This window comes from Periplaneta americana, chromosome 16 (genome assembly GCF_040183065.1).
Source record: "Periplaneta americana isolate PAMFEO1 chromosome 16, P.americana_PAMFEO1_priV1, whole genome shotgun sequence".
Taxonomy (NCBI): Eukaryota; Metazoa; Arthropoda; class Insecta; order Blattodea; family Blattidae; genus Periplaneta; species Periplaneta americana.
In genome coordinates this window covers 10,351,701-10,371,877 of record NC_091132.1, presented here as the reverse complement: position 1 = coordinate 10,371,877, position 20,177 = coordinate 10,351,701, and the positions used below count along the sequence as shown (strand labels likewise).

The following is a 20,177-nucleotide window of genomic DNA, read 5'->3' as shown; positions in this document are numbered from 1 at the left end:
CATCAAATACTTCGTCCACCATGGAGGATTTGAAATCCATTCTGAATATTTTCAAAAACATAAACCTGCAACAAATTTTAAAGAAATTAAGTGAAGTTTCACAAAAGCTTGGACAATGTAATGACACATGGTCTAAAATTATTATTCTGATAGAAAGTGTACTGACCTTCTCAACTGCAGATGGCTGCACACCCTAAATCAGTAATTTCAAAACCACTTATTATTTTAAACTTCAATGCAAACGGACTGAAAAATCAACTATTAGAATTTACAAAGTTCTTGCAAGACAACACTGTTGACATTGCTTGTGTAAATGAAACACATTTAAATCGAACAGACAATATAAAAATCAAGAATTATAAAATCTACAGAACTGATAGGGAAAATAAACCAGGTGGTGGAACTGCAATACTAATTAAGAAAACTATTTCTCACAATCCTATTAAAATATCGAACCTGGAAAATGTTGAATGTACTGCCATAACTATATTGCTCAATCATCGTGAAACAACAATAGCAGCTGTGTACAACCAACCTACAAAACCTTTGCTCTTATCAGACTTAGATAAGCTCATACATACTACCAAAAATTTCATTATTTTAGGAGATTTAAACGCTAAACATCAAAGTTGGAACTCTTTAACTCAGAACTCAAGAGGGAAAGTCTTACAGATTCACAGTACTCAAAATAATTATGCAATTGTAACTCCTGACATCCCAACATTTTACCCTCATAATGCTAGATCTGCACCTGATATTCTAGATGTGGCCCTATTTCATCATACTGCAAACATACTGTCTGTTACAACAACAGCTGACTTAAATTCTGATCACAATCCTGTACTACTAACCATTGATTCGAGCGAAGGTCACACACTTTTCACGAGGAGTGAAAGAATTACGGATTGGGATTTGTACAAAGAAATTCTTACCAATATCCCTGGAAATCCAATAATTCAAACTAAAAGTGATATAGATACAGCTATACAAATATACACATATACAATTAAAGATGCCTTCGAAAGAGTTACTCATTACAAGTCATATAAACAAGTGCAATATAAAAATATAGAACTTGAATCACTTCTAAGTCGTAAAAGGGTACTCAGAAGAAGATGGCAGAAATACAAGATTCGTGCAGATAAAACTGCACTGAACAAAATTCAAAAAGAAGTCAAGAACTTACTTACAGAACTCAGACAGGATAATTTTGATGAAAAACTTCTTCTTTGTGAATCAGAACCTTCAAAATTGTGGAAAATTAGTCGTGCCTTGACAGGGAAAAGAACCAGACCTGAAAACCATGCGCTGAAGAACTGTGATGGAACAGTTGTGTATAGCGATCAAGGCAAAGCAGATATTATTGCCAGAGATTTACAATCACGGTTTCAAACAAACAGTCTTGCAAAATGTAATGATAATTTCACTCGTGATGTAGAATTCATACTTCAAAACTATTTCAGTAAACGTCCAGAAAGTTCACCAGAAATTATTTGTCCTTCAGAAGTAAGAAACATAATAAAAGATCTAAACCCTACGAAATCACCTGGTCCTGATCATGTTCATAATCAGTTATTACAAAATCTTCCTTTACCAGCTATAACACATCTCACAAAGATTTTCAACTCTTGTCTTCGATTAAATTATTTTCCCTATGAATGGAAGAAAGGAGTTATTATTGCACTCCCAAAACCAGGAAAGAGTCCATTATATCCGGAAAATTTAAGACCAATTACTTTATTAAATACTATGAGTAAAATCCTGGAAAGAATCATCTTAAAATTTATTTCACAACAAAAATTTTACATACCTAATGAACAGTTTGGATTCAGAGAACACCACAGTACAACACATCAACTCTATCGTTTATGTAATCACATAAATTCCACTATAGTTAGTGGTCAACACACAGTTTGTGTCTTCCTAGATGTTGAAAAAGCATTCGATACTGTATGGCCTCAAGGTTTGCTTATTAAATTGTTAACGTCTGACCTACCTGATACCTATGTGCATATCATAAAGAGCTTCCTAACAGAAAGAACCTTCAAAGTGAAAATCAATAACACATTCTCTTCCGAAAAAACAATAAATGCAGGTGTTCCTCAAGGTGCAGTTTTATCACCTACACTTTTTAATATCTATACAGCAGATTTCCCTCGCCACAAAAACTGTCGCTTCGCCCAGTATGCTGATGACACAGTTATATTCACTTCAGACATGGATATTCACATTGCATATAATAATTTACAGGATTACTTAAACAAGATAGAAAATTGGCTCATAAATTGGAAAATAAAAATCAATGCCTCTAAGAGTTCTGTAGTAATTTTCACTAAAAGAAGACCGCAAGAACCATTTGAACTGAAACTTTTTGATGTAGTAATTCCAAATCAAAAAGAAACAACTTATTTGGGAATACTTTTGGACCATAGACTTTCTTTTAAGCCTCACATGAATAAAATTGCTGCCAAAGGATATGCTATGTTTCAACGTTTGTATCCTTTATTCAAGTCGCCATCGCTGAGTTTGTGGACTAAGAAAACTTTCTATACAACAATAATCAGAGCTAGCCTCCTATATGCATATCCAGCTTGGTCATCTGTCAATGGGTCTCTACTGAGAAGACTGCGTGGTGTACAAAGAACAGTTCTGCGCACAATTGCTGGAGCTGATTACACAACATCCAATAAATTTTTACACGACGTTTTGGACATAGCATCAATTGAAGAGTTTTCGGAAAATTTAAAATTCAAATTTATACAAACATTGAAAAATCATCCAAATCCTCTGCTACAGAAGTTTAATCATCAAACATAAATAATAAAACCCAAGTTATACCAGCCATATCTTTTACAAATTCATCATGGTTTAACATCAAGGACTGAAGAACTAGACTGAACAATTTCAAAGTGTTATAAATTAAAGGAGGAGTCAAAAGCAAGTCAGCTTGATCTCCGGTCATATAAATTTTCAGTGAAACAAGATGTTGGTTGGTGCTGCACCGGCCTATGTGCATATCATAAAGAGCTTCCTAACAGAAAGAACCTTCAAAGTGAAAATCAATAACACATTCTCTTCCGAAAAAACAATAAATGCAGGTGTTCCTCAAGGTGCAGTTTTATCACCTACACTTTTTAATATCTATACAGCAGATTTCCCTCGCCACAAAAACTGTCGCTTCGCCCAATATGCTGATGACACAGTTATATTCACTTCAGACATGGATATTCACGTTGCATATAATAATTTACAGGATTACTTAAACAAGATAGAAAATTGGCTCATAAATTGGAAAATAAAAATCAATGCCTCTAAGAGTTCTGTAGTAATTTTCACTAAAAGAAGACCGCAAGAACCATTTGAACTGAAACTTTTTGATGTAGTAATTCCAAATCAAAAAGAAACAACTTATTTGGGAATACTTTTGGACCATAGACTTTCTTTTAAGCCTCACATGAATAAAATTGCTGCCAAAGGATATGCTATGTTTCAACGTTTGTATCCTTTATTCAAGTCGCCATCGCTGACTTTGTGGACTAAGAAAACTTTCTATATAACAATAATCAGAGCTAGCCTCCTATATGCATATCCAGCTTGGTCATCTGTCAATGGGTCTCTACTGAGAAGACTGCGTGGTGTACAAAGAACAGTTCTGCGCACAATTGCTGGAGCTGATTACACAACATCCAATAAATTTTTACATGAAGTTTTGGACATAGCATCAATTGAAGAGTTTTCGGAAAATTTAAAATTCAAATTTATACAAACATTGAAAAATCATCCAAATCCTCTGCTACAGAAGTTTAATCATCAAACATAAATAATAAAACCCAAGTTATACCAGCCATATCTTTTACAAATTCATCATGGTTTAACATCAAGGACTGAAGAACTAGACTGAACAATTTCAAAGTGTTATAAATTAAAGGAGGAGTCAAAAGCAAGTCAGCTTGATCTCCGGTCATATAAACTTTCAGTGAAACAAGATGTTGGTTGGTTGGTGCTGCACCGGAATGGCGGACGATTCGAATTACGTGATCGTGTTGGTGTAATTTGATGAGTATACAAATAGTTTGTCAGATTTTAACGTGTTAAAGTGAAGTGTTCCAATTGTGTTAATACTTAGTGTTACTATTTTACATTTTATTATTGATCCTAATACTTATTTTCTTTGTGAACAGTATATATATTTTCGTGTTTTGTGCGAGTGTTTCGAGTGATCTTGATCCTCAAGCATGAACACTACATTAGTTAATGATCAATTTGATTTACACACAGACTTACCACGCATCTCAATTCAGAATCAGAAATCCCTCTACCCAAGTGAAACTATAAATGAAGAAATGGAAACCTCTCAAACTTCGAATAATGCAATAAATAATTTTCAACACATATCTGCAGAATCAACAATGAAACAATTGAAGGTGAGGAAAGAACCAAATGACAGCGATGATGATGAGTATTTACATCCAAAAAGACCATTACGATTTTATTCAGCAAACAAAATAGCTAAATCAATGGCAAAAACAAGCATACCCACTAACAATAAATTTCAAGTACTAGCCACTGCTTCTTCAATGGCGTCAAACTCTGATGGTATAGATGTAGTAAAAACAACAGAGACAAATTCACTAAATGTCAATTCCAATCCACAAATGTCTACAACATCAAACTCTGTACAATCAAAAACAAAGAAACCTCCACCCATTGTTTTAACTACAAAACTACCCAATTTCTTCTCCGAAAATCAGAAATTCCGCACCAACCTACAGGGCAACCTAAGAATTGTTTATTCCAATGAAGGTATAAAATATTTGTGCGATAATGATAAAGATTACAATAGACTCGTGGATATTTTCAGTGCTAACAAATATGAATTTTATTCTTTTACTTCGACCAACAATCGTCCGATAAGAGTTCTGATTAAAAATCTTCCACCCAATATCACAGAAGCGGAAATTTCAGACGAACTTAAGTCTCTCAACTTTCCAGTATTGAATGTTCAACAATGGATACAAAACAAAAATGATGAGAATTATTCTTACAGATTACCCATCTTTCAAATTACATTGGAAAATAATCCAAAATCAAGAGAAATATTGCAATTAAACAGCATAAACAACATCATCATTAAAGTCGAGGCTTATAACCCTCAACCTCGTTTACGTCAATGTCATAATTGCCAATCTTTTGGACATGTATTTTCAGGTTGTAAACGAGAACCAAGATGCTTAAAATGTGGGGATAAACATTTAATAGCTCATTGTCCATTCAAAGGGCCTGATTATACCCCTAAATGTGCAAATTGTCAGGGAGAGCACACCTCAAACTACAGAGAATGTCCAGTTTTTAAAAAACATATTGACCTTTTCAATATGAGATTATCAAGTAAGCCTGTACAACAATCAATGCCACCTACACTCAATAATAAAGAATTTCCTCCACTGCCAAAGAGAAGGTTCCCTCAAAGCCAACAAAACATGTACACATCAAATACTTCGTCCACCACGGAGGATTTGAAATCCATTCTGAATATTTTCAAAAACATAAACCTGCAACAAATTTTAAAGAAATTAAGTGAAGTTTCACAAAAGCTTGGATAATGTAATGACACATGGTCTAAAATTATTATTCTGATAGAAAGTGTACTGACCTTCTCAACTGCAGATGGCTGCACACCCTAAATCAGTAATTTCAAAACCACTTATTATTTTAAACTTCAATGCAAACGGACTGAAAAATCAACTATTAGAATTTACAAAGTTCTTGCAAGACAACACTGTTGACATTGCTTGTGTAAATGAAACATATTTAAATCGAACAGACAATATAAAAATCAAGAATTATAAAATCTACAGAACTGATAGGGAAAATAAACCAGGTGGTGGAACTGCAATACTAATTAAGAAAACTATTTCTCACAATCCTATTAAAATATCGAACCTGGAAAATGTTGAATGTACTGCCATAACTATATTGCTCAATCATCGTGAAACAACAATAGCAGCTGTGTACAACCAACCTACAAAACCTTTGCTCTTATCAGATTTAGATAAGCTCATACATACTACCAAAAATTTCATTATTTTAGGAGATTTAAACGCTAAACATCAAAGTTGGAACTCTTTAACTCAGAACTCAAGAGGGAAAGTCTTACAGATTCACAGTACTCAAAATAATTATGCAATTGTAACTCCTGACATCCCAACATTTTACCCTCATAATGCTAGATCTGCACCTGATATTCTAGATGTGGCCCTATTTCATCATACTGCAAACATACTGTCTGTTACAACAACAGCTGACTTAAATTCTGATCACAATCCTGTACTACTAACCATTGATTCGAGCGAAGGTCACACACTTTTCACGAGGAGTGAAAGAATTACGGATTGGGATTTGTACAAAGAAATTCTTACCAATATCCCTGGAAATCCAATAATTCAAACTAAAAGTGATATAGATACAGCTATACAAATATACACATATACAATTAAAGATGCCTTCGAAAGAGTTACTCATTACAAGTCACATAAACAAGTGCAATATAAAAATATAGAACTTGAATCACTTCTAAGTCGTAAAAGGGTACTCAGAAGAAGATGGCAGAAATACAAGATCCGTGCAGATAAAACTGCACTGAACAAAATTCAAAAAGAAGTCAAGAACTTACTTACAGAACTCAGACAGGATAATTTTGATGAAAAACTTCTCCTTTGTGAATCAGAACCTTCAAAATTGTGGAAAATTAGTCGTGCCTTGACAGGGAAAAGAACCAGACCTGAAAACCATGCGCTGAAGAACTGTGATGGAACAGTTGTGTATAGCGATCAAGGCAAAGCAGATATTATTGCCAGAGATTTACAATCACGGTTTCAAACAAACAGTCTTGCAAAATGTAATGATAATTTCACTCGTGATGTAGAATTCATACTTCAAAACTATTTCAGTAAACGTCCAGAAAGTTCACCAGAAATTATTTGTCCTTCAGAAGTAAGAAACATAATAAAAGATCTAAACCCTACGAAATCACCTGGTCCTGATCATGTTCATAATCAGTTATTACAAAATCTTCCTTTACCAGCTGTAACACATCTCACAAAGATTTTCAACTCTTGTCTTCGATTAAATTATTTTCCCTATGAATGGAAGAAAGGAGTTATTATTGCACTCCCAAAACCAGGAAAGAGCCCATTATATCCGGAAAATTTAAGACCAATTACTTTATTAAATACTATGAGTAAAATCCTGGAAAGAATCATCTTAAAATTTATTTCACAACAAAAATGTTACATACCTAATGAACAGTTTGGATTCAGAGAACACCACAGTACAACACATCAACTCTATCGTTTATGTAATCACATAAATTCCACTATAGTTAGTGGTCAACACACAGTTTGTGTCTTCCTAGATGTTGAAAAAGCATTCGATACTGTATGGCCTCAAGGTTTGCTTATAAAATTGATAACGTCTGACCTACCTGATACCTATGTGCATATCATAAAGAGCTTCCTAACAGAAAGAACCTCCAAAGTGAAAATCAATAACACATTCTCTTCCGAAAAAACAATAAATGCAGGTGTTCCTCAAGGTGCAGTTTTATCACCTACACTTTTTAATATCTATACAGCAGATTTCCCTCGCCACAAAAACTGTCGTTTCGCCCAGTATGCTGATGACACAGTTATATTCACTTCAGACATGGATATTCACATTGCATATAATAATTTACAGGATTACTTAAACAAGATAGAAAATTGGCTCATAAATTGGAAAATAAAAATCAATGCCTCTAAGAGTTCTGTAGTAATTTTCACTAAAAGAAGACCGCAAGAACCATTTGAACTGAAACTTTTTGATGTAGTAATTTCAAATCAAAAAGAAACAACTTATTTGGGAATACTTTTGGACCATAGACTTTCTTTTAAGCCTCACATGAATAAAATTGCTGCCAAAGGATATGCTATGTTTCAACGTTTGTATCCTTTATTCAAGTCGCCATCGCTGAGTTTGTGGACTAAGAAAACTTTCTATATAACAATAATCAGAGCTAGCCTCCTATATGCATATCCAGCTTGGTCATCTGTCAATGGGTCTCTACTGAGAAGACTGCGTGGTGTACAAAGAACAGTTCTGCGTACAATTGCTGGAGCTGATTACACAACATCCAATAAATTTTTACATGAAGTTTTGGACATAGCATCAATTGAAGAGTTTTCGGAAAATTTAAAATTCAAATTTATACAAACATTGAAAAATCATCCAAATCCTCTGCTACAGAAGTTTAATCATCAAACATAAATAATAAAACCCAAGTTATACCAGCCATATCTTTTACAAATTCATCATGGTTTAACATCAGGGACTGAAGAACTAGACTGAACAATTTCAAAGTGTTATAAATTAAAGGAGGAGTCAAAAGCAAGTCAACTTGATCTCCGGTCATATAAACTTTCAGTGCAACAAGATGTTGGTTGGTTGGTGCTGCACTCTTCTTTTTAATATCTATACAGCAGATTTCCCTCGCCACAAAAACTGTCGCTTCACCCAGTATGCTGATGACACAGTTATATTCACTTCAGACATGGATATTCACAATGCATACAATAATTTACAGGATTACTTAAACAAGATAGAAAATTGGCTCATAAATTGGAAAATAAAAATCAATGCCTCTAAGAGTTCTGTAGTAATTTTCACTAAAAGAAGACCGCAAGAACCATTTGAACTGAAACTTTTTGATGTAGTAATTCCAAATCAAAAAGAAACAACTTATTTGGGAATACTTTTGGACCATAGACTTTCTTTTAAGCCTCACATGAATAAAATTGCTGCCAAAGGATATGCTATGTTTCAACGTTTGTATCCTTTATTCAAGTCGCCATCGCTGAGTTTGTGGACTAAGAAAACTTTCTATATAACAATAATCAGAGCTAGCCTCCTATATGCATATCCAGCTTGGTCATCTGTCAATGGGTCTCTACTGAGAAGACTGCGTGGTGTACAAAGAACAGTTCTGCGCACAATTGCTGGAGCTGATTACACAACATCCAATAAATTTTTACATGAAGTTTTGGACATAGCATCAATTGAAGAGTTTTCGGAAAATTTAAAATTCAAATTTATACAAACATTGAAAAATCATCCAAATCCTCTGCTACAGAAGTTTAATCATCAAACATAAATAATAAAACCCAAGTTATACCAGCCATATCATTTACAAATTCATCATGGTTTAACATCAAGGACTGAAGAACTAGACTGAACAATTTCAAAGTGTTATAAATTAAAGGAGGAGTCAAAAGCAAGTCAGCTTGATCTCCGGTCATATAAACTTTCAGTGCAACAAGATGTTGGTTGGTTGGTGCTGCACTCAGCGCAGAATCTCTGAACTTCACGTAAAGCCAAAATCTAACAATGCCTCAATAAGGCTTCCATTTCTTATTTTCAGGTCGTTGCTCCTTGTTTGCACGTATCATCTTGGGGCCATATTTTGTTTACCAAACAGAGCGGATTCGTTATGTATTCATGAGAATCATTGCTTCCAAAACGATTTATATTTCTTCGAACAAAATGGTACTCATCATAAATTAAGCGCATGTAAATTAACTATTATGCAACTCGAAATAGATCTGATCACGATAAATAGTTCTCATAGCAAGGTTTGGAATAAAATTATATGTAAATAGCTGAATGTGTGATATGCCAAATTAAAAGAAACATACAGGATGGGGAGTATGAATTTTAAGAAATGAGAGCAATGGAGACATATTAATTAGAATTGATCTTCTGAAAGCACATCGCACCCCCCCCCCCCCAATAGAATATCGTACGTTGAAAATCACATACTGCTTTCGTAAATTAGCTCCAACACTATTTAACTAGTAGGAGGTATGAAATTCTAATAATAAAGTACCGATAGCAAATTATCAAAGGTACCTATAAAATATTTTTACAGCAGTATTTTACTAAGAAATAGCATACTACTACCCTTTACAAATGACGATTTTCGAGTTGTACGACACTATTTTACTGGAAGCGCCACATGCATGCAGTATATGATGATGACTTTTAGTCTTTATATTAAAATAGTTTTGTCTGTGTGGTGATTGTATCTTCTTCTGATATTTTTTATTTATGTATAATTGGCAACAATGACTATTATCTTCGCAACAATGAGTTATTATACCTCATTGCTTCGTCATCTATTCTTATGTCAGGGCTGGGCACCAAGAGCGAATTGAGCTGCTTGGGTGAAGACAATGTTAAATGACTAAAATTACATTTTGAAACATATCAACTTTAATGTGTGAAAAGCTCATGCTCAAGCAGCACTGAAAAGAGCATGTGAAATAACATTATTTTCATGAATTTCTTCACCCAAGCAGCTCAATTCTACTCTCTCACAGGGAGCCATATGACTTCTCTTCAACCCCTTTCTTCTCTGCCGAACACCGCACAACATTGATGCCATGACAGATGAATATTAAGAGTCCCTGTTTAGAGTTTGGATTCATTCTCAGTGCCAGCCCTGATCACAATACAACCTTTGAGAAAAAAGAAAAATAAAAAATAATATGTTGTCAATTAAAAATGTTGTCGATGTCACACCTGTACAATAATAGCTGAAAATTTGTCTCTCTCTCTTTTTTTATAAAATTTACCTTTCAAAATATTAAATTTGACATGTCTGAGCATTTTTAAAAAAATGAGTTAATTTTAGTTTTATTTACATTATTCCTTACTTATGAAAAACCTTGTACATTTAAAGATAATACTTTTACTGAATCGAGATGTTAAATGAAAAGTGAGAATTTGAGTGTTCTATTTTGTGATTTATCTACGTTGGAAATATTAATTCAGTAAACGGAAGGACGTTATAAGATGCTACATCCCTCAAGGACGTCCTTTAAATAAACCCACCACTATTCTCGGGGTTAAAACCAGGAGTTGGGACCAACTATCATACCCTTATTTCAGGTTATCAGCACGTGACGTCCATGAAGAAACAATGAATTGAACAATAGCCACCCATGACATGACGTATGATTGTCATTCATTGTATTCTCGGAGTTACATTCAGGAGTTGGGGCCAATTGTCACACCCTTATTTCAGGTTATCAGTACCAGAATTTCATATGTTCAAACAATGTGAAAAGTACTGAAAGATTATACCTGAATTGATTTCTGTGCTGTGGGTATAATTTCATTGGAATCTGTATCTTGTTTTTCTGTGTTCATCTGTAAGGTTTTATTAATAGATTCTGTGATTACAGTAATAACTTCCACTGACCGAAATATAATATATTCAAATGAGAGTGGGAATGATCTTTGATTTTTTTTTTTTTTTTTTGGGAGGGGGGGGATCTTCAAAGGTAAATGATGCTGTCAATGTAAGTTAAAAAGTAACTGTCAGTTGTAGTATAAGTCAGTTTCGTAATTGGAAACAAAGTTGGCAAAAGAATTCAACCTCAAACTAGAATAATTTAATAGCACATATAGTAAAAGGGACCTCCAGGCATTCTTTGATCTTGGCATTAGAATGAATTGTTATGGCTGGCACCACGCTCCGACTGCCTTTTTACTCCTGGAAAAAACTCTATTCAATTTGATAGGAGGCTGAGTGAACCTCGGTGTCGTTCTGGATGTTCAGTCACGAAAAAATCCTGTCACTACCCAGGATCGAACCCCGAACCTTCCAATCTATAGTCATCTGCTGTATCAACTCAGCTACCTGGCCACCATATGCAGTTGTTGCTTAGTCAACTGTCTGAAGACAGGTCTGAACCTCAGAAGTGATACCAACATGGCACCATTTATCAGGCAACTAGGCCAGGAGATAATGGGGTAGATTGACCAGTTCCTTTTCTCCCTCCATTGCATACATCGCTGTTACACTAATCAGATTTCAGATGTATACAAACAATTTTGTGCGAGATAGTGCGTATTTGCTTGTTTTCCACACAGAACCAATACGCGGTAAGTGTGAAATACCACATTCAATATTCCCAACGTAACACACATAACAATTTCCCTCTTCTTACTGCTTAAGCGCGACATTCATTTTACTCCTTTAGGCTTTTAACATATTATTTTTAGAGAGGTTTAACATAGTAATAATTATAAATTGGAAACTTACCACTGCAACTTCACCTAAACTGCACTGTTAATTATTGTTTTTAAATATTTGCAAAAATTAAGTAAAGTCTACTACTCCACGAAACTTATTGCATTCCTGATACAAGTAACATTAAGGAAGCCGTGAAAAAATCAACAAGATTCCAGATGCCGATGTTATTACTGCAATATGTTATATAAATAATATTGTTAAAATATTAAAATGAAAAATAAATCATTACATAACCTTACCGTTTGTTTTAAGTTCGCATTTATAGACTGGGGGGAAAAAAAAAGACAGACGTATATCACGGCCTGCTGGAGTATAGTAAACACAGAAAACATTTTATTTGGTTTTCCGAAGTTGCCGTGATTAAACAGAAACCAACATGGAGATTTCATTGCAACTAATTAGAAATTCGTCTTTCAGGTATGTAATAATCTTCGCACAAAATAATGTACGATACACGAGCGGTATGTTTGTTTTCATGTTCTCGGAAATTAAAACAGCTCAACTACGTTTCGCTTTTTCAATCTTTTCCTCGAACATGAAAACGTCAACATACCGCTCTTGTAACGTATATTACTAGTTCTTCCTCTGACATACTGTCCAGTGAGATACGCTGCCTGATAATAGACGTACATATCAGCCAGAATCTCAATCACGGGTAGACCATATGTAATAATAGGCGGAAAATTATTAGGTTTGACCCTTATGGTATAAAGTAAGAAGACCCAGACAATACTCAATATAACAAGACATGTTTACAGAATAAATCTCGATAGCTTGACCTTTCTCCCTATAGCTCCACATAGAAATATACCTAATTACAGTGGAATTATTACCAACTCCATGCAATCTAGGTAATTACCCCCTTTGAAACGTTCTGAACTGGGCAACACCAAACTGAACACACAGAAATCAAATGACAGACAGTCATTTACTACCCATAATGATTTAATTTATTGGAAAAAAATTACAACTAATATATACACACATGGATTGAACACCAGTGGCAGTTTATATGTTTTATTCGGCAGCTTTAACAAGGGCTTCCCCCACTTCCACGGCAATAGCAGCTTCAGCCTTGGCGACATCAGTGGAGGCAGACGCAAGCTCACTTTGAGCCTGGCTCAGGACTTCGCGCGCAGCTGCAGCATCCAGCTGCTCCACGGGGCAGGCTTCCTCCGCAAGCACCTGCACTGAGGAGTCGTCGTTGATGCTGATTGTCCCACTGGACACAAAGATCTTCTTAGCTGTGCCATCGTTTTCAAAAACTGTCACGATGCCGGGCTTCAGAACAGCAAGTGTGGGCACGTGCTTCGGCAGAATACCAAACGTTCCACTGAAGGATGGAACATCGACTTGCTTCACATCTGCATTGTCGTAGAAAACCTGCAATATTGAAAACGGTATCTGGGTTGTGCAATTAATATTACTCTTTTGGAACAAGGGCACAATACTGGAGTCACTTTTTGCTTATCCCAGTTATGCTTTAACTCAAATGTCTTGTGGAATTGTGGAAAATAAACTCTTATCCCTTCTGTTATCTCCCTTTTCCTTCTACCTTCATTGTACTTTTATATTAATACATACATTATATTTTAATTTTTACCAGGAAACAATTGGCATTCATACAGTCCTCTCTGTAGATTGAAAACTCAAAAAAGTTTCATATCCATTGTTCAAGAATTAAAACAGAAAATCAATATCCCGAATTTAAAAGAAAACTTACAAATTAAACCAAACCCTTTAACTCTATTAAATATAGCATATAATCTAAATTTAACAGAAGAAATACTGAAATCAGAAGTAAACACTGAAATACTGAAGCAATTGTCTTTAGAGACAATTAATATTAGGTACCCTCCACAAAACTGGCTTCATTTATACACTGACGGATCCTTGATCTCCAGAGAACAAGGTGCCGGTGCAGGTGTTACGTGCTGTCTCTTCTCACTTTATAGATCTTTTGGATATGGAACAACAAGTTTTGATGGTGAAATCATTGCAATAAGTGAATGTCTCAGGAATCTTCTATGCCACATCATAAAATTTAGGAATGCAGTTATATTGTCAGACTCCAAAGCAGCTATTCTATCAATAGTTCTAAACACACACCTTCATCTCAAACAGCAGAAATAACTAAAATGCTCTCTCAATTAATATCACTCAATAAAAGAATTATATTCCAATGGATACCATCCCATTGTGGAATCCTGGGAAACGAGAATGCGGATGCTTTAGCAAAGAAGGGCAGCACTGCTACTTACAGACCTGTTACTAAATCTACATATTACTCTGTGAAGAGATTTATTAAATCTACATACTTAGACTTCAACAAATAAAATTTGATAACTCAATCCCAAGGGAAAAAATGGAACTCTCTGCATCAAAATCCACAATTAATTCCCGATTTACCACGAAAATCGTCTGTAGCTGCATTTAGATTGGCAACAGGCCATGATTGTTTGGCCAAACACCTGCATAGACTTGGAATATATCAGTCCCCTAACTGCCCATTGTGCAACTCAAACCAAGAAATGGATTAGGAACACCTCAAAATCTGTGCTTCAGTGGCTGGTCATGATAATATCTTTGAAAAATATTGGAGTGCAAGAGGTCAAATGACTTTATTGTTAAACGCCTGGCATTAGAAAACAACAACATATTTTAATTTTACTTACTATACTGGAACCACTAGGAATCGATCCAGGAACCTTCTGCTTAGCAGTCTTTCAGCTTTGAACCATTAGACCACAACATCATTGAAAATTCGAGGTTAAAATTCCTTGCAAGCTACACCTTCGATAATGTATTTCAACTATCGATACAAACTAATCGATTCATGTTGACATGATATGGAAATGATTCCAATTTAAATTTTAGAAATGATATCTGTATAGGTTATTAGCACTATTACTTCAGAACTTCACACTGACATTTCAACAGTTGGAATTATAAAATCTCCTCGTTCCTAGCATACCTGTATTTATTTTAAAAGTGAAATTTAATTAATTTGCTTCATCTTATAAAGTTTTCTAATGCGCTTAAGAAAAATGTTGTTAATACTCTTCGTATATTCATATATCATCCAAATATCTCATATGTTTATACAATATTTCGTCTTATACCATGTATAATATTCCAATGAAAAGTGAAAATCGTACCTATGGTTATTCTCAGCTTTCTTCTTCTTTCCACGTTCTATTATAATGACACTGCTAACACATACTACTAATATATTTCAAATATGGTCAGCTTGATGAGTTAATGACTGAATTTGGTATAATTTTCCTCTAACCAATACCTAATTCCCTCTTTACCCTTTCCTATCCAGTCCTCTGACTGAACTCTTACTTTCTTCGACCCCGACGGCATTAGAGCATTCGAGGCCTAGGGGTTCATTTCCCTTTCCTTCCTCCCCTTTCTACTTTTCTGTTCCTAGTGCTGACCTGCTATGGCACTAAAATCGTCCTCCAGTGGCTTAAGGAGGGAAAGCTGGTGATCAACAAGATCTCCCAGCTAGGTCCAATGGACCCGTCGACCAACAGCAGGTGTGGTCCTCCAGACATTCTGGGGGTTGTGTGTGAATGAAGTAGCCACCAAAACGTTAAAATATGGTGTTCACTTAAATCGGCTACAACTTGCCATTTAACACAAGAAATGGATTCGGAACACCTCAAAATCTGTGCTTCAGTGGCTAGTCATGATAATATCTTTGAAAAATATTGGAGTGCAAGAGGTCAAATGACTTTATTGTCAAACGCCTGGCATTAGAAAACAACAACAACATTTCAACATTACGAGTGAGAAATGAGTACTAAAATGACGATAATTGTAATGTATGTACAGTATTTGTGTATTAATACTTGCTCTACATGCAATGACGATATCCATTTCATATACAATACTGCCCCCATACATCCCCCCCAATTCTTTTATATGAAGCCTAGATCGTCACAAACAGACTAGAAAATATTGAGAATAGGACGTATGTTTATATGACATTTTTTTCGATTAATACACACACACCTAAACTGGGCTTTAACCTTACAGAAATGCCGCTGCCCCTGTATGGAAGCACGCCACAATATTATTCTCATTATCATCAAAATGAAAAAGTAACTTCCTTACCTTTTCTGTAACTGGCAGGACATTAAAAGTTTCTTCAATAAGAGATCAATTTATAAAATAATTTAAAATTCTAAAACAAATTAAACCCATCAGCTATTTCCTATACACCCTTGTTGTCTTCCCTCTAAAACAGCTGAAGTCAGCAATGAATACTGGAATAAATACAGAGTACGAACGTAATCACATTTAGGACTAAAGGTATGAGCACAGTCTACTATATACAGTCGCGAAGCTTGAGGTGATTTTTTGCAAATCTCGTGATAAAGCGCTCCAAGCGGTTAGCAACTAGAAACAATAGACTGTCCACTGTCGACTTTGGACTGTGTCGTATTTCCATCAAGTGCTAGCTCGTTGCGTATTTCACATTGATGCTTGTGAAATGTTCGTTATTGGTTGTAATGAAAATGTTAATGGCTAAAATACAATAATTGGAATAATAATATTTTACTAGAGACGTAGAAAAATTAAGTTTGATTTAATGAAATTTATTGATCACGTTTTATTTTCAGTTCTGGTGGTATTATTATTGCTTAGGCCTACTTTTTTTCAAAGGATATGTTTTTAATTATAGCAGGTATCTTCGAGTTTATGGTGGAATTTAATATACTTCATTAAAATAATAAATTAACTTTATGCATTTAATATTTCAATAATGGAAGGAAGGTGTTAATTTTTCCAAAAGAACACAACGAAAGTGTAACATATTTTGTCGTCTACTAGGAGAGAGATCTGCGATGATGAGGCGATAGTAGCGATCCTAGTGGTGGGCAACTACCCATGTTTGCATTTTTACTACACATTGAGCTTCGCAACTGTATATAATAGACTGTGGTAAGAGCCTCATCATCCTTCAAGCACGTAGGAAATATATAAAAAAAAAAGTAACAAACTTGGAGAAAGAAAATTCTTTTACCATTTCAATTTTATTATTTCATATCATTGAACTTTAAAAAATCCACTTAGACTCATTTTGGTGTGGAAGGCTGTGTAACAAAAAAAAAAAAATAAAATAAAAAACTGTTCCTCCTTCAGCATAGCTTTGCTGGAGAATTACCAACTTTTCATTGTCAGCAAAGATTACGTCATACAAAATGCAGTCCGCAATACACAATAAAGGAACAGTAGGAGGGAGAGGAAACTCAAACTGCTTAAAATTGAATGAACAAGGGGAGGGAGTTCATGCCTTACTCCTCTGCCCTGTTTGTGTAGTAAGGGGTTGATTCGCGAATCACGAAATACCGACCACTGGTATAGATACATATTGCATAAGAACACCGATATTTCCATACCAGCTTCCATGTTATTCATTCTGCGAATCGTCAGGAAGTAATTTTACATGGACGACTGAAATGATGGCGAAATCTGTCTTTCTTACACTAAACTACCCTTTATGCATACTTAGTTGTCATATGCACCTAATGAGGAATGTGAGAGTGTGATAATTTTTCATTTTCATATACCGGTATTAGAACATTGCCCAATAATCTGCAAAAATAATCTACCGCACAATAGTAAGATTAAAAATGAACAACTTGTCCTCTATAAGAACCTAACCTAGAATATTATGCGTGTGCATGCAATAAAATGTATAAGAAACCACATAATTAGAAGAACATATGTGATTAACGAGACCACTCAAAGTCTGCTTTCATTTCTTGCTGATCTTAACCTGTATGCTTCCAAAACTAACAAGTGGAAACTTAATTTATTTCCTAGGCACCAATATTTAAGTACTTGTCATCTCTATCTTCCTGCTATCCAAGTATCTATCATACCTCAAAATTATCCTTCATCTGCATAAACATCAGAAGAGAATCATTTATACAAAGCGCTATTAAAATAACATACTTTCTACTTCACTGTTGAAAGTTGTTTTCTAATGCCAGGCGTTTGACAATAAAGTCATTTGACCTCTTGCACTCCAATATTTTTTCAAAGATATTGTTATGGTCAGCTACTGAAACACAGATTTTCACTGTTGAAAGTTCCGTAAGACTTCGCTGCTAAATTCAATGGCCTACACGGAATATTTAGCTCACTGTCATGGGAAAGCAAATTCATACCTGATTACCAGCAGCAAAAGTAAACGGCATTTCCGCATATCCTCTAGCACATACAGGCACTGCAACATTTTTCCTGGATAGAAGACGCACAGCTGGTCTTACTGATCTTGCGATCGCTGCCATTTCTTCTCCTAAAACATAATATAAATTTGCTAAAAATATCTCCGATATTCCAAAATGATTCAATTTTCTTGATATTATGAAGTGCAGTATAACATACGGCATCAAAAATAGCATTACCATTTAATGATACGAAATCATTCTGAATTCTTCTCCTAGTCAATATACTCACCTTAATTTTTCGTCTCCTAACAGCTGCAGACACCGGGCTGGAAGGACGAATGAACAGTGTTACCAATGAAACCAATTAAAAGTAACCTTCCCAAATAAATTTCTTCTTTAAAACAATCATGTCAAAGCGCAAATTTTATGCTCTGATGCACTGTGAATGAATGAATGAAAAAATAAGTACAACAATTTATTATAAAAATTCTTTGTGGACTGATATTCAATAAAAATATCTGACTAGACTGGCGCTTAGTTTGTTCCTCGTACTCCGCTTCCACATCTTCATATATATACTTACTTACTTACTGGCTTTTAAGGAACCCGCAGGTTCATTGCCGCCCTCACATAAGCCCGCCATTGGTCTCTATCCTGAGCAAGATTAATCCAGTCTCTACCATCATATCCTACCTCCCTTAAATCCATTTTAATATTATCTTCCCATCTACGTCTCGGCCTCCCCAAAGGTATTTTGCCCTCCGGCCTTCCAACTAACACTCTATATGCATTTCTGGATTCGCCCATACGTGCTACATGTCCTGCCCATCTCAAACGTGTGGATTTTGTGGTCCTAATTATGTCAGGTGAAGTATACATATATCCTCCGTAATATCAAATTAACTTTGATGACATTACGAAAGTTTCACGCTAATTTACTGTACACAACAATGCTTACGTTGAAAGAAAAGTTGAATCGTCTAGATGCACCTTCGGTTTTTTTTTTTTACTTGGTTATTTAATAAATTTAAATTTTAACGACGCTGTATCAATTACGAGGTTATTTAGCGTCGATGGAATTGGTGATAGTGAGTTGATATTTGGCGAGAAGAGGCCGAGGATTCACCATAGATTACCTGACATTTGCCTTACGGTTGGGGAAAACCTCGGAAAAAACCCATCCAGGTAATCAGCCCAAGCGGGAATCGAACCCGCTCCCGAGCGCAACTCCAGATCGGCATGCAAGCGCCTTAGAAGACAGAGCTACGCCGGTGGCTGCACCTACGTAGTGACGGAAAGAATCAGGAATCTCCCCTGAGAATCCTGACTGAAAGCGGGAGAAATTTAAAATGTTTATCCTGACACTACCAAAAGCACAGAATAAACTCAAATGCGTTTTCAATAATGTGATGATTTCTTCCTATGGAAAGCAAAGTGGAAAGAATTCTGAGGAATGATATGAATATGATTAACAAAAATTATCGCATTATCCCCTAAGAGTTATCGCATATTGCATCGGGGTTAAAAATATCGCATGGCTGGCAACGCTGCTTCCTAGTTCCTGCTTCCTGAAGAAGTCCTAGTTTCTGAAGAACCCTACTATCGAAATTCAAAAACCGTTTATGGCCACGTTATTAGGCAAAATGTCCGTTCTAGATTTAAAATGGCCGACCATTTTTATATTGATTTTTAGCTCACTTACAAATGGCTTTTAAGGAACCTGCAGGTTCATTGTCACCCTCATATAAGCCCACAGCCATCGGTCCCTATCCTATGCAAGATCATAGGTGGAGAGAGAACCGTTTCCTTGGGGGGGGGGGGGGCAAAGCAAAACCATAGAGTCTCCATATAAC

The 20,177-nt window shown here is 35.3% G+C and overlaps 1 protein-coding gene across 1 annotated transcript; it reads right to left on the bottom strand.

Moving 5' to 3' along the window:
* Nucleotides 1–13,060: 13,060 nt before the first annotated feature.
* ATPsyndelta (ATP synthase, delta subunit) lies at nucleotides 13,061–18,766 on the bottom strand. Its single transcript, XM_069812583.1, has 3 exons — nucleotides 18,614–18,766; nucleotides 18,322–18,452; nucleotides 13,061–13,516 (listed from the first exon to the last, which is right to left on the bottom strand). Exons 2-3 carry the CDS (start codon nucleotides 18,442–18,444, stop codon nucleotides 13,151–13,153), a joined length of 489 nt encoding a protein of 162 aa, XP_069668684.1. The 5' UTR covers nucleotides 18,445–18,452; nucleotides 18,614–18,766; the 3' UTR covers nucleotides 13,061–13,150.
* Nucleotides 18,767–20,177: the final 1,411 nt, after the last annotated feature.